This window comes from Apium graveolens, chromosome 1, assembly GCF_009905375.1.
Source record: "Apium graveolens cultivar Ventura chromosome 1, ASM990537v1, whole genome shotgun sequence".
In the NCBI taxonomy this organism is placed as follows: Eukaryota; Viridiplantae; Streptophyta; class Magnoliopsida; order Apiales; family Apiaceae; genus Apium; species Apium graveolens.
Genome location: NC_133647.1, coordinates 194,812,527 through 194,823,074, shown reverse-complemented (window position 1 = coordinate 194,823,074; position 10,548 = coordinate 194,812,527). Strand labels below are relative to the sequence as shown.

At 37.1% G+C, this 10,548-nt stretch overlaps 2 protein-coding genes across 7 annotated transcripts; both read right to left on the bottom strand.

The window, feature by feature from the left end:
* Window positions 1–28: 28 nt before the first annotated feature.
* LOC141674964 (phosphoserine aminotransferase 2, chloroplastic-like) lies at window positions 29–4,785 on the bottom strand. Of its 6 annotated transcripts, none has more exons than XM_074481676.1 (4): window positions 1,735–4,785; window positions 1,141–1,349; window positions 954–1,016; window positions 29–839 (listed from the first exon to the last, which is right to left on the bottom strand). In XM_074481676.1, the coding sequence occupies exon 1, from the start codon at window positions 4,603–4,605 to the stop codon at window positions 3,370–3,372; it is 1,236 nt and encodes a 411-aa protein (XP_074337777.1). In that variant the 5' UTR covers window positions 4,606–4,785; the 3' UTR covers window positions 29–839; window positions 954–1,016; window positions 1,141–1,349; window positions 1,735–3,369. The 6 variants fall into 6 exon arrangements, with proteins under 6 accessions (XP_074337777.1, XP_074337783.1, XP_074337768.1 ...); XM_074481682.1 differs by having other exon boundaries at window positions 1,753–4,785; XM_074481667.1 differs by having other exon boundaries at window positions 1,141–4,785.
* Window positions 4,786–5,720: 935 nt separating this feature from the next.
* LOC141674956 (putative E3 ubiquitin-protein ligase EDA40) lies at window positions 5,721–8,942 on the bottom strand. Its single transcript, XM_074481659.1, has 3 exons — window positions 8,599–8,942; window positions 8,384–8,449; window positions 5,721–7,419 (listed from the first exon to the last, which is right to left on the bottom strand). The coding sequence occupies exons 1-3, from the start codon at window positions 8,725–8,727 to the stop codon at window positions 6,064–6,066; spliced, it is 1,551 nt and encodes a 516-aa protein (XP_074337760.1). The 5' UTR covers window positions 8,728–8,942; the 3' UTR covers window positions 5,721–6,063.
* Between the last annotated feature and the right edge of the window lie 1,606 nt (window positions 8,943–10,548).

Sequence of the window (10,548 nt, the reverse complement as noted above, 5' to 3'; positions counted from 1 at the left end):
TACCTTTCGATCAAATTATAGCCACGAAAAGGAAAACCAAAATTGCTGCCTTTAGATTACATTCAGTGATAGCTACTCATTCTCAATATTACAGTACCTCATACCCAGAATCATAGTACATTAGTACTAGACCAAAAATAAGGTAGGATGTCTCAGTACGTATCTATTGTACATCATTGCTTCATTGGTTGTAATTGTAAATCAAAAATATTTGTGACAACAAAGAACAGACTCCTTTTATGGAGACACTGAAGAAGCATAGCCTATGAACTTGCTAACCACAGAAGCATCCCATTTGTTTCACAAGTGCAACTTGATAGCGCGTTTATTTTGGTACAAATTGTCACCTGTTCAAATCCTCTCATCCCTACCTTACCTATTTGTTCTTCGTTGAGCATAACGATCGATTCAATATCCAATAATATATTTTATACTATTTGTTTCTTGGTTGTTCCGGCTCCTACAGCCACCTTGGAGTTGTGTCCGATAGATAACTGAGGAAGAGTGCAGCACCCCATTGATAAGTCCCCTCTCCATTGCCCATCTTTTTCAAGCTGCAAAGCAGTGTTCTTTGCAGTATCAGGGACAAAAGGGTGACCAATTTGCCTCTCTGCAACAATCATCAGCTCGCGCAAAACCTTGGCAACAACTGACGATTCATCTGACATCCCTAATCTCTGAACAAGTCTAAAGAACGTTAGACCCATCGACTCTAACTTCTTCATCTTCCTCCTCGTCAATCAACAATACATCCTGACATTTCAACCCAATATCTTTAGTTACCACTGGTCGGACTCCTACTGACTTCAACATGCTAGATCTCCGTGTCAACCTGTCCGCTAGAAATTTGGCAACATTAAAATCAGGGTCCTCATCTGACAGGTTAAATAGTATAGGATTTCTTTTACATGCAAAGGTACAAAACTAAAAATGAGGACACAAAAGAGAATTACCTCATCTGACAGGTTAAGAGGATCATCAGAAAGTTGAATAAAACTTCATCGGCTGAAAACTCTCTAAAAATTAAAAATTAAAAATTTGTCGATTAATTAATACCTCTAAATTAATAAAATTCTGTGCTCCCAAATGCTATGTATTTATCAATAATGTTTAACACAATATGCTAAATTTGGGACTTACCAAGGGTATTTATCCATGGTGGGGTTCCTTCTTCCGAGCGTGACTTGATAGTTGAATATATCAACTTTTCTGGCTGAAATTTGCTCAAATCAGGCACCAAACTATCACCAGAAACACCTTCTTTCTCAATTGGCAGTTTAGGTTGTTTATCATGACTTTTTTGAGGAACACCCTCTTTCTCAACCGGCAGTTTAGGTTGTTTATCATGACTTTTTTCACCGGAAATAAAGAAAAACTAAAATAAGGACCCACTACAGAGAAACTAACAATTGATACAGTTTCTTCCACCAAATATTAGTTATGCTTAACTTGAAAATGTACATGCATTTGCATACAACATGAAACAGTTACCATCTTTTAGTTATTACTCCCTCCACCTGAATTATAATCATGGCAATAACATTGTTTTCATAATTTATAAATGCCATAACCAATAATCTCAATGGAAGCAAGGAGCAAGGAAGCAAGACAATCTCAATGGAAGCCAGGAGTAGAAATCAAGCAGAGAAATTCTTTCCAGGCAGAAATCGACAAGATACCATGTTTCCTGATTATAAGCAATATATAATGAAACAAAGCATATCATGCACAAACCTTTAACTATATATTCACCTGGGCTGTTACCATGTTTCCTGTCTTGTCATCCAAAGCCAGCTTTAGAGATTTACAACATGGGATAAGATACATTATCTATACAAAGTTACTTTGCAGGAGCCATTTCCACCCAAAATGAAGTGGCCAGCCTGAGTTGATGATCACCTTGTGACACTAAAACAGCCTTATATCCTATGTTTGGACTACTCGTTTCTGCACCAGAAACAGAACGTCAACTATTACCAGCTATTCTTCTCTGTAAAAGTCGACTTCCATGTCTCATGCCTCCGAAGTCCAATCTCCAATATTTGCGAGGAGAAATATGCACATTCTTTACAAATCATTTGTTTAGAATAACATCCAATTTCCAACTATGTATAAGTTGTGCATCATTGGTTCTGACTCCTTCCACGAAGACACTGAAGGAGCTAAAACTTGTAAAGTATGATTATTATGATGATTGCGGCCTTACAATTACAATAGATCGTAACCCCTGTTCCCCCAATCATCCCCACAATTAAAGTTCACCGCTGTAGCACCTAATAAGACAATCATAGCTTATAACCTTAAACATAGAAGAAATATGCAGATAGATGCGGGTAGGAAAAGAGCCAATATAAGTAAAACTAAGTTGCAAGACAGAAAATAAAGGGCCGGAAAGGTTCATTCAAATCAAGAAGCAACTAGCACCAATAACAAACAATGACTTTTCTTTACTAGAGCCAACAGAATCACCAAAGTGAGTTTCAAAGGTTTGGCTTGGAATATGCCAAACTAAATTACAACCACCTTTACCGCCTTTCTGTTCCAAACAGTCATAACTCATGCTCATTCTCAATATCATAGCCATCACCCTAATCATATGAAAGCCTGGACCAAAAAGAATAGCGGGATACTTATTATGTATATGTTATATATCACTGGTTATGATTGTAGATTAAAAGATTCGTGATGGTTAACTCCTTTCAGGAAGACAGTGAACTAGTGAAGGAACTAGAAATGTGAAATATGATTATGATTACAGCCTTACAAGTACAATGAATGACCCCCCCCCCCACATCTGAGAACCTTAATCATTCAAAGAAACATAGCCGAAATACGATAATCAGGAGAAAATTAAGCAAAGCAGAAAACAGCCAGAGGAAGGAAAACTAAGTTACAATCTTAGCTTACAACCCTAACCTTTCTCAGAATCATAACTCACAACTATGATTCTGTCCTGATGAATGTCTAGACTAAAAATTAAAGTAGGATGTCCTCCGTACATATCAATGGTTGTAGTTGTAAATCAAAAATATTGTGACAACAAACTCCTTCCAGGGAGACACCAAAGGAACCATAGCCTGTTAACTTACTAACCACAGAAGCGTCATATTTGTTTCACTAAAGTATCATATGCTGGAGGCAAAGTGATTTTGAAACTAGACTTTAAATTTTTTATTAAAAGAAATAATATTCTTGCATTGAATTTCATGGAATAAACCATTACATAACTCCTACAAGCCAACAATAGATATCAGCATCTACAGTACTCAAAATTCCCACATTCATCTTGAATGCACCAAACAAAAACTAAAATGGCAGACAATCAAACATAAAGAAAATACTGGCAATTAGTAAAAACCAAAAACGCAATCAACCATGCCTTGCTTGGAAATCCTTCATGAAAGCAACCAACTTCTCAACCCCAGCCAAAGGCATAGCATTATAAATGGAAGCACGCATCCCTCCAACCGACCTATGACCCTTAAGTTGCACCATCTTCTCCTTAGCCGCTTCCTTAATAAACTCAGCTTCCAGCTCTGGCTTCTCAAGAGTAAACGGGACATTCATCAATGACCTCACACTCTTCTCCACCGGACACCTATAAAACCCTTTACTCCCATCAATTGCATCATACAAAATCCTCGCTTTCTTCATATTCTTCTTCTCAACTTCCCCTAACCCCCCTTGCGCCAACAAATCCTCAAACACAAGCCCGCACATATAAATCCCATAACACGGAGGCGTATTATACAAGGAATTATTATCATCATGAATCTTATAATCCAACATTACCGGAGTCAGCCCCTGCGCATTCCCAATCAAATCCTTCCTAATAATCACAACCGTAACCCCCGAAGGACCCACATTCTTCTGAGCACCAGCATAAATAATCCCAAACTTACTAACATCCACCCTCTTGGAACAAAAATTAGAAGACATATCCGCAACCAAAACACCCTCCTTATTCTGAATTTGCGGATAATCCTTAAACTCAACCCCATGTATAGTCTCATTAGCGCAAATATGCAAATACTTAGCATTGACATTCTGTTTGAGCTCCCCAAACACGGGAACTTTGGTATATTTCTCCGATTTCCCGGACCAAATGACATTGACATTACAGTACTTACTCGCCTCCTTAGCGGCCTTATCACCCCAAGATCCGGTAACAATATAATCAACGGAATCTTGAGGAGTGCAAATGTTAAGCGGAATAGCGGAAAATTGAGTAGTAGCGCCGCCTTGGAGGAACAATACAGAGTAATTATCCGGAATGGATAAGAGCTCCCGGAGATCAGATTCGGCTTTTTGGATGATTTGGGTGAAGTCTTTGCCACGGTGGCTCATTTCCATGACGCTCATACCGGAGTGTTGGTAAATGAAGAGGTCAGATTGGGCTTTTTTGAGGACGGATTCGGGGAGAGTGGCTGGGCCAGCAGCGAAATTGAAGACGCGATCTGGGTTAGAAGAAGAACAGGAGATGGAGAAAGAGTTGTTGTTGTTGTTGGGGCGGGTTGAGATGCGGTGGGTGGTGAAGAGGGAGGATTTGTGGGGGTTGGGGAAAAGGGTAGATCCGGTGCTCATTGACATCATTTTTGCTGCCATGCCCTCCTTTTGGATCTGTTGCTGCTGTTTGTTTTGAAATTGCAGTGCGTCGTGTGTGTATAGATGTTAAATAAAATCAGGGTTGGGTTGGTGGGCTGCTGGAGGCGAGATGGCCCTTTTTCAAATCAGGGACGAGGAGGAGGAGGTGTGTGTTGTTTAGTGTGATTTTGATGTTGGGGTAGGTACAACTTACACATCCCCCCCTTAGATTCTCTACCTACACTCTTTTTTTTAGTTCAAATTAAAATTTTTGTTCAATTTTCAATATTTTTTATCAAATCGCCCACGCCGCTTAATTTCGTACACGACACGAAAATAACGGGTTTGGTTTAACATTTTTGGTACACGAACATGGAAGTATACGGATGAATTAAGTGTCGGTTTTGGGTTTACGCTTGGTGACACGACACGAAACGAAAGTACACGAAATAAATAAATATTTAAATAAATTTATCAAAATTATATGAATACATATATCTTATAATAATAATTTACATATAATATTTACGTAATATAAATACAAATAATTTAAATTTAAATTCCAAAAGACTTGACTGCACTCGAGTCTTTACGACTTATTGGCTTAAGACTCGACTAGTAAAAACTTAATATTTAAATATATATTTTATTAATCTTTATTTTTATTATTAATTTTAAATTACACGAAACACGACACGAAACATACACGAAATGAAGGTACACTAACACGAAACGAAACGAATCCTTAACGATTTGGATTTGAATTAGACATTCATGACACGAAACACGAAAGTACACGACACAAAAATATACAAAACGAACGAATTGCCAGCTCTACACCACACCATATCGTAAGACGCAAATTTTAGTTCTCGTGATACGGTTGCAATTTAAACATTTCACAAATCGCGCAATGTAATGCGGTTTGCGATTTGAATGTTTGATAGTTTCATACAAACCGCAACTCACCGTAATTTCATAAAATAATATCTATGGTTCCGATTGCGTCAATTTTGGTAAATTCTATTTAGATTTGTTATTGTTTTGTTTTTTGATTTCAAAAAACTAAATTCAAAGGTTATGGTTCCGATTTTGTTCGAAAACTTGCGCAAATTATATCATACGATTCTACAAAAGAAGCAAAGATGATGTATGTATTACTACAAATCCACAATTTTCCATGGCCTTCTATCCAGCGTTGTAACATTAGGCTTTGGGGGCCTGTCGGTGTGCGTGTCCTGAATTATAATTTCCAAGGAAACCGTTTGATGGGATTTGCAGTTTACATGATCACTTGCTAATACATGGATTTCAAGTTCCACCGACAATGTAAACCAAGTACGTATACCCTTATAATTTACACTTCTTCAACTTCCTTAACATAAGCCCAGCTACTGCAGAATTCACTTGGGTTGCCACTTGCCACTAAAGTTATAAAAATTCACAACATAATCTTACTTCTTTCAGCATTTGCCCTGATCACTGTCTATATCCATGCAAGTGTTTAGCCCATCGTCTAGCCATGTAAGGGTCACGATTATCCCACCCTCTCCAACTACTTAATCGACTACTATCTACCATAATCCCACCGGCTCCTACCTCCTCATTCCTCTCTCTTTTACACTCTAGTCCAACTAGGAGTTCCCCTGTCCTAATGCACTCATCTTCCCCATTATCAACATAGCTATACTCCACACAAACATCTCCACCCTCCACCAGATTTAGCGGGATTTTCCTTTCCTCCCCACTTCTTAGTTCACCGAGTCTTACAACCCTTGAATTGATCCTTAATTGGACATCTCTCAGAGCACCTCCAAGCACCCTGGCTAGGAAATTGTCAAATTCATGTATGACAAGCCCATGCAAAGTGCCAAACCCATATCCTACATGAAAACGATGGATAGGAATAAGGACTTCCATGTCAAAGCCATGATAGGATCTTGTTGTCCCGCCAGACAAATGCAAGATACACGACTCCAAGTTTTCATGGTTGCGATCCGCGAGTATCTTTACACCCTTTTTGAGTCCTTCGATAGGTTCTGCATTCCCCATATAATGTAGACGATCAATGACTTGTAAAGCTGTTCGTTTGCCACAAGAAGTCATGCGCCTTAGTGGAAAAACTCGAGCTGCAGCAGAAGAGTAGGCAACAATTGCTAAACGATCAATAGGTCTCATTGAGAATACCACTAGAGCCATGTATTGCTTCATCAGCCTTAAGTTGGACCCACTAGGGCTTATTACTAAGACCAAGTCAGTTGATGGTTGATGAGCTAGTCGCACACATAAATAGGTTCTATTACTGGAAAGATGTCTATACGGGCTTTGTCCGGTTGGATCGAAGTGATGCGGTGATGCTGTCAATAAGGACAAAGAGCTATTTGTACGGGGTTGTGATGAATTTCCACATATATCAGACACCGGACTCTGATGCAAGTATGTGTGAGGGTTAGAATGAGTATTCGGTATGGATATAAGAGTCAGATCAAGGCGAGAATGATTAACTTGATGCTCAGGCTCAATAGGGTCATCATCATTATAACGAGCAGTGCGGATGAATGAGCGGCGGTGGACCCGGAAAGAGGCAATGGAGTCATCTAGGATTTGGAGGACGGGATCAGTTTGATTGGCAGGTACAGAAAAAGGTGCAATTAGGTTGCGTGGCAGCTGCGTCCATTGTGCACGACATATAGGACATGTGACACCACCATGGCGGACATTTGAGGAAATGCAAGTGAAGTGGAATACATGAGAACACTGAGCAGTGAATATGGCTTGCCCTGGACTGGTGGCTGTGTTGTAACTCAGGGGATCAAGGCATATTGCACACAAATTCTGCAATAGAAGAAAGGGAAAATGTAAGTCCTTGAAAACTGAACTACAGATCACCTGTATGATCAAATGAAAATAGATGTTTATAATATGAAATTGCAACTATGCACAAAAACTCTTAAAGTAGTCGTAAGACAAACCGATTAAGTACTTGATTTGAAATGTAACTGTAGTCAAGTTTTCTCTTTTCTTTTAAATTTTCTTATTCTATTGTGTAAGGTAGTTTTGTTTTGCTAAAAAAACTAGTGATTACTTTATTGACAATGAGGATGATTTATTACCTAAATCCATGGATAAGGACCACTTCTTGCAACTAAGTTGATCTGGCACAGGGCACCGGGGAGAAAAAGGAATAAAGGGAAAGTGGTTTTCGTTTTAATGGTTTATGACAAGGAATCTTGTTTCATGCTTAATTAACAAAGACAGTAAGAGCAATATTAAGGATACACCAGAGCTGCATATAAGGGGCTTTTGAAGTTGTCATAACAAACACTTGTTCACAGACTTTATTAAGTATACAATTTCATTTGACGAAGATTGTTGGGGATCTATTCCCTATTTGTTGAGTAACATAAGGGGTGAAACTCTCGTTAGACTGGCGAGTAATTTGTTGGCAATGAAGATCAGCATTAGTAACTTTAATCAATCCATAAGGGCCCGTCAATTTCCACATAATTAATCAGGCACAGGCCAGCAAGGAGAAAAAGGAAGAACAAAAATAAGGGAAAGGTTTTTATTTTAAGGCTTCCAACATTTCTCCCTTTCGATTGAGATAAAAATGTATCAGAAACAAGTAATCCAAAAAGCTAATATCACATAGACACATCAATTTAACTACATTGTATGAACAATTACATCACTTATTTCAAACATAAACATGCACATACATATACTTGATGTACTCGAAATTGCAGCATGAAGAACAAGTACATATATTTTAATGTAAGTGTGCAAGTTGATTTAGTACCTTGGGAGGAGCATTGGTGCTGCAGTTAGGCATTTCATCAGTAATTGCTTCAGAATTCTTGATTACCTAAACCAAAAATAAATAAAAACATAATTATAATGCATTTCCAGGCCTTGGAATGTATAATTATTAATAAAAGAAAGGAAATGACAAAACAAAGAAAGATGAGAGAGAGAGAGAGAGATGAGGAGAGAGAGAGAGAGGGAGGGGCATACAGCAGTAAGAGCAAGGGGATGGACAAGGGGTGGAGGTGTGGATGGAGAGAGATAGCAAGGGGCAGCACCAGCACAAGTTTGAAACAATTTCTTGACAGCCCTCTTGAGATTCTTGCTTCTAACCACCATTTCATCAACTCTTAATAACAATGTAACGTAGCTTGTTGTAAAAAATAATATATGAATATTTGTAAACACCCCAACTGAAGCTAGGATAGTTGCAGGGAGAATAAGTGGTAATAATAAGACATGGACAACATAGAAATGATTAAAGATAGATACAGAATGGGCAAGAGACAGTAGTAGTAAGGGGGTGGTGTTGTAGATATGTGTGTGTATATATAAAGGGTAAAGAAAAGGAAAGAATGAGAGAGGAGACAAAAGAAAAGCGATTCTCGAAATTTTGTGCGAAACAGCAAATTTGAGCTGCTTCTGTAAGGTGTGTGTGTCGGGTCCCCCATCCTTTTTCTTTTTGGTCTTTGATATCTAGTCAGTCTCCTGTTTGCTTCCTTGGGCCCCCCTTTTGTTTCCTTTAACAATAATTTTGTAAGAGCATCTTCATCCACTTTTTAGTTCATTTCCTGAATTTAACGTAAAATATTGGATTGTAATAACTTATGACATCAATATATATTCTCATTTTCAACAACATTCTCTATATTCATTCCTTATATAATATTTTATTATTAAAAATTATAATTATTACAAAAGGTGAAAAAAAAGAAAGTATTTCATTCAAATATTTATTATAAAATAAAAGTAAGAAGAGCAGAGAGTTTAGTTAAAGATAAAAAAATTAGAACAAGATTTTAGTGGATCTTAGTGATTTAAGGAATCACTAGAATACTGTTAGAGTAGCTTTTTTTCTCTAATTCTTTATATTATAAGTTAGAACTCCAAATAGTTAAACTCTTGGAGTTGCTCTAACGATTTCTTTTGAATGCAGTAAAATAAAACAATTAACTAGTGAGAATAAGTTTCAACTAGTTTATACTATTTTCACAAATTAATGTACTCACGATTATTGTAATTTACATATAAAATTTATCACAAACCAAAGTTTGAGAAAAAATTAGATGAGAGGTTTACTATTCATTTCCCTTCTTATTATTATTATTATTATTATTATCATGATTACAGAAATGGTGGTTGGTTTTTTCAAAAATCGCAGCAATTTTTTTTAAAATATTTAACTGATTTAATAAAGATTAATAGCTTATTAATATTTCAAAAATCGTCAATAAATTATAAAATAATATATCAATCGATTAATTATAATTTTTGAAAGCCGGCAACAGCCTTAGGCTTAGAGTATCTCTAATAAGGGGTTGTCAAGTTATTTGTTCACTTTGTCAAGTCATCATATATATATATATATATTAATATTTTATTTTCACTCAATTTTATATAAACTTGACAACATTCTACTCCAATAGTTAGTAATCTTTAATTGTTGCTTATGTGATCCCTTAAATTAAATTGTAAATGACCCATAAACTAAAAAAGATATTATTTATATAATTTTTTTGCATTTGTATATGTATTTTAACAATTTTAGGAAGTTGTTAAGTTTTGGTAACTTGATAGACGACCTCTTGACAACTATAAAACTCCGATTGGTTGATAACGAAGATTGTCTTGTCACATAACATTTTGACAACCCCTTGTCAACCTCGATAGAGATGCTCTTAATACAAGTTGCAAGGCTATGGAGGGATGCAGTGCTTGTACAGTTGTACCTACAGGCTACCGGGGGGGTGTAAGCCTATAAACAATTGAGGGGCAAGGCATCTAATACAGTACCCGATTGTTCTTTCAGTGAAGCCTGTTTTTATATATATAGACCGGACACTGATTTTATTAAAAACACCTGCACACCTACACCAGTTTGATCAGGGACAGGGTCCCAAATGCCCAGGAACGAGCAAAAGCTACTCCAAAATTGAATCC

Coding starts and splice junctions, on each gene's coding strand:
- LOC141674964 (XM_074481667.1), bottom strand. CDS start 4,605: ATGGCAGCAAAAATGATGTCAATGAGCACCGGATCTACCCTTTTCCCC.
- LOC141674956 (XM_074481659.1), bottom strand. CDS start 8,727: ATGGTGGTTAGAAGCAAGAATCTCAAGAGGGCTGTCAAGAAATTGTTT. Junction 8,450..8,598: donor ATCCCCTTGCTCTTACTGCT/GTATGCCCCTCC, acceptor TTTTTGGTTTAG/GTAATCAAGAATTCTGAAGC. Junction 7,420..8,383: donor GCACCAATGCTCCTCCCAAG/GTACTAAATCAA, acceptor CTTCTATTGCAG/AATTTGTGTGCAATATGCCT.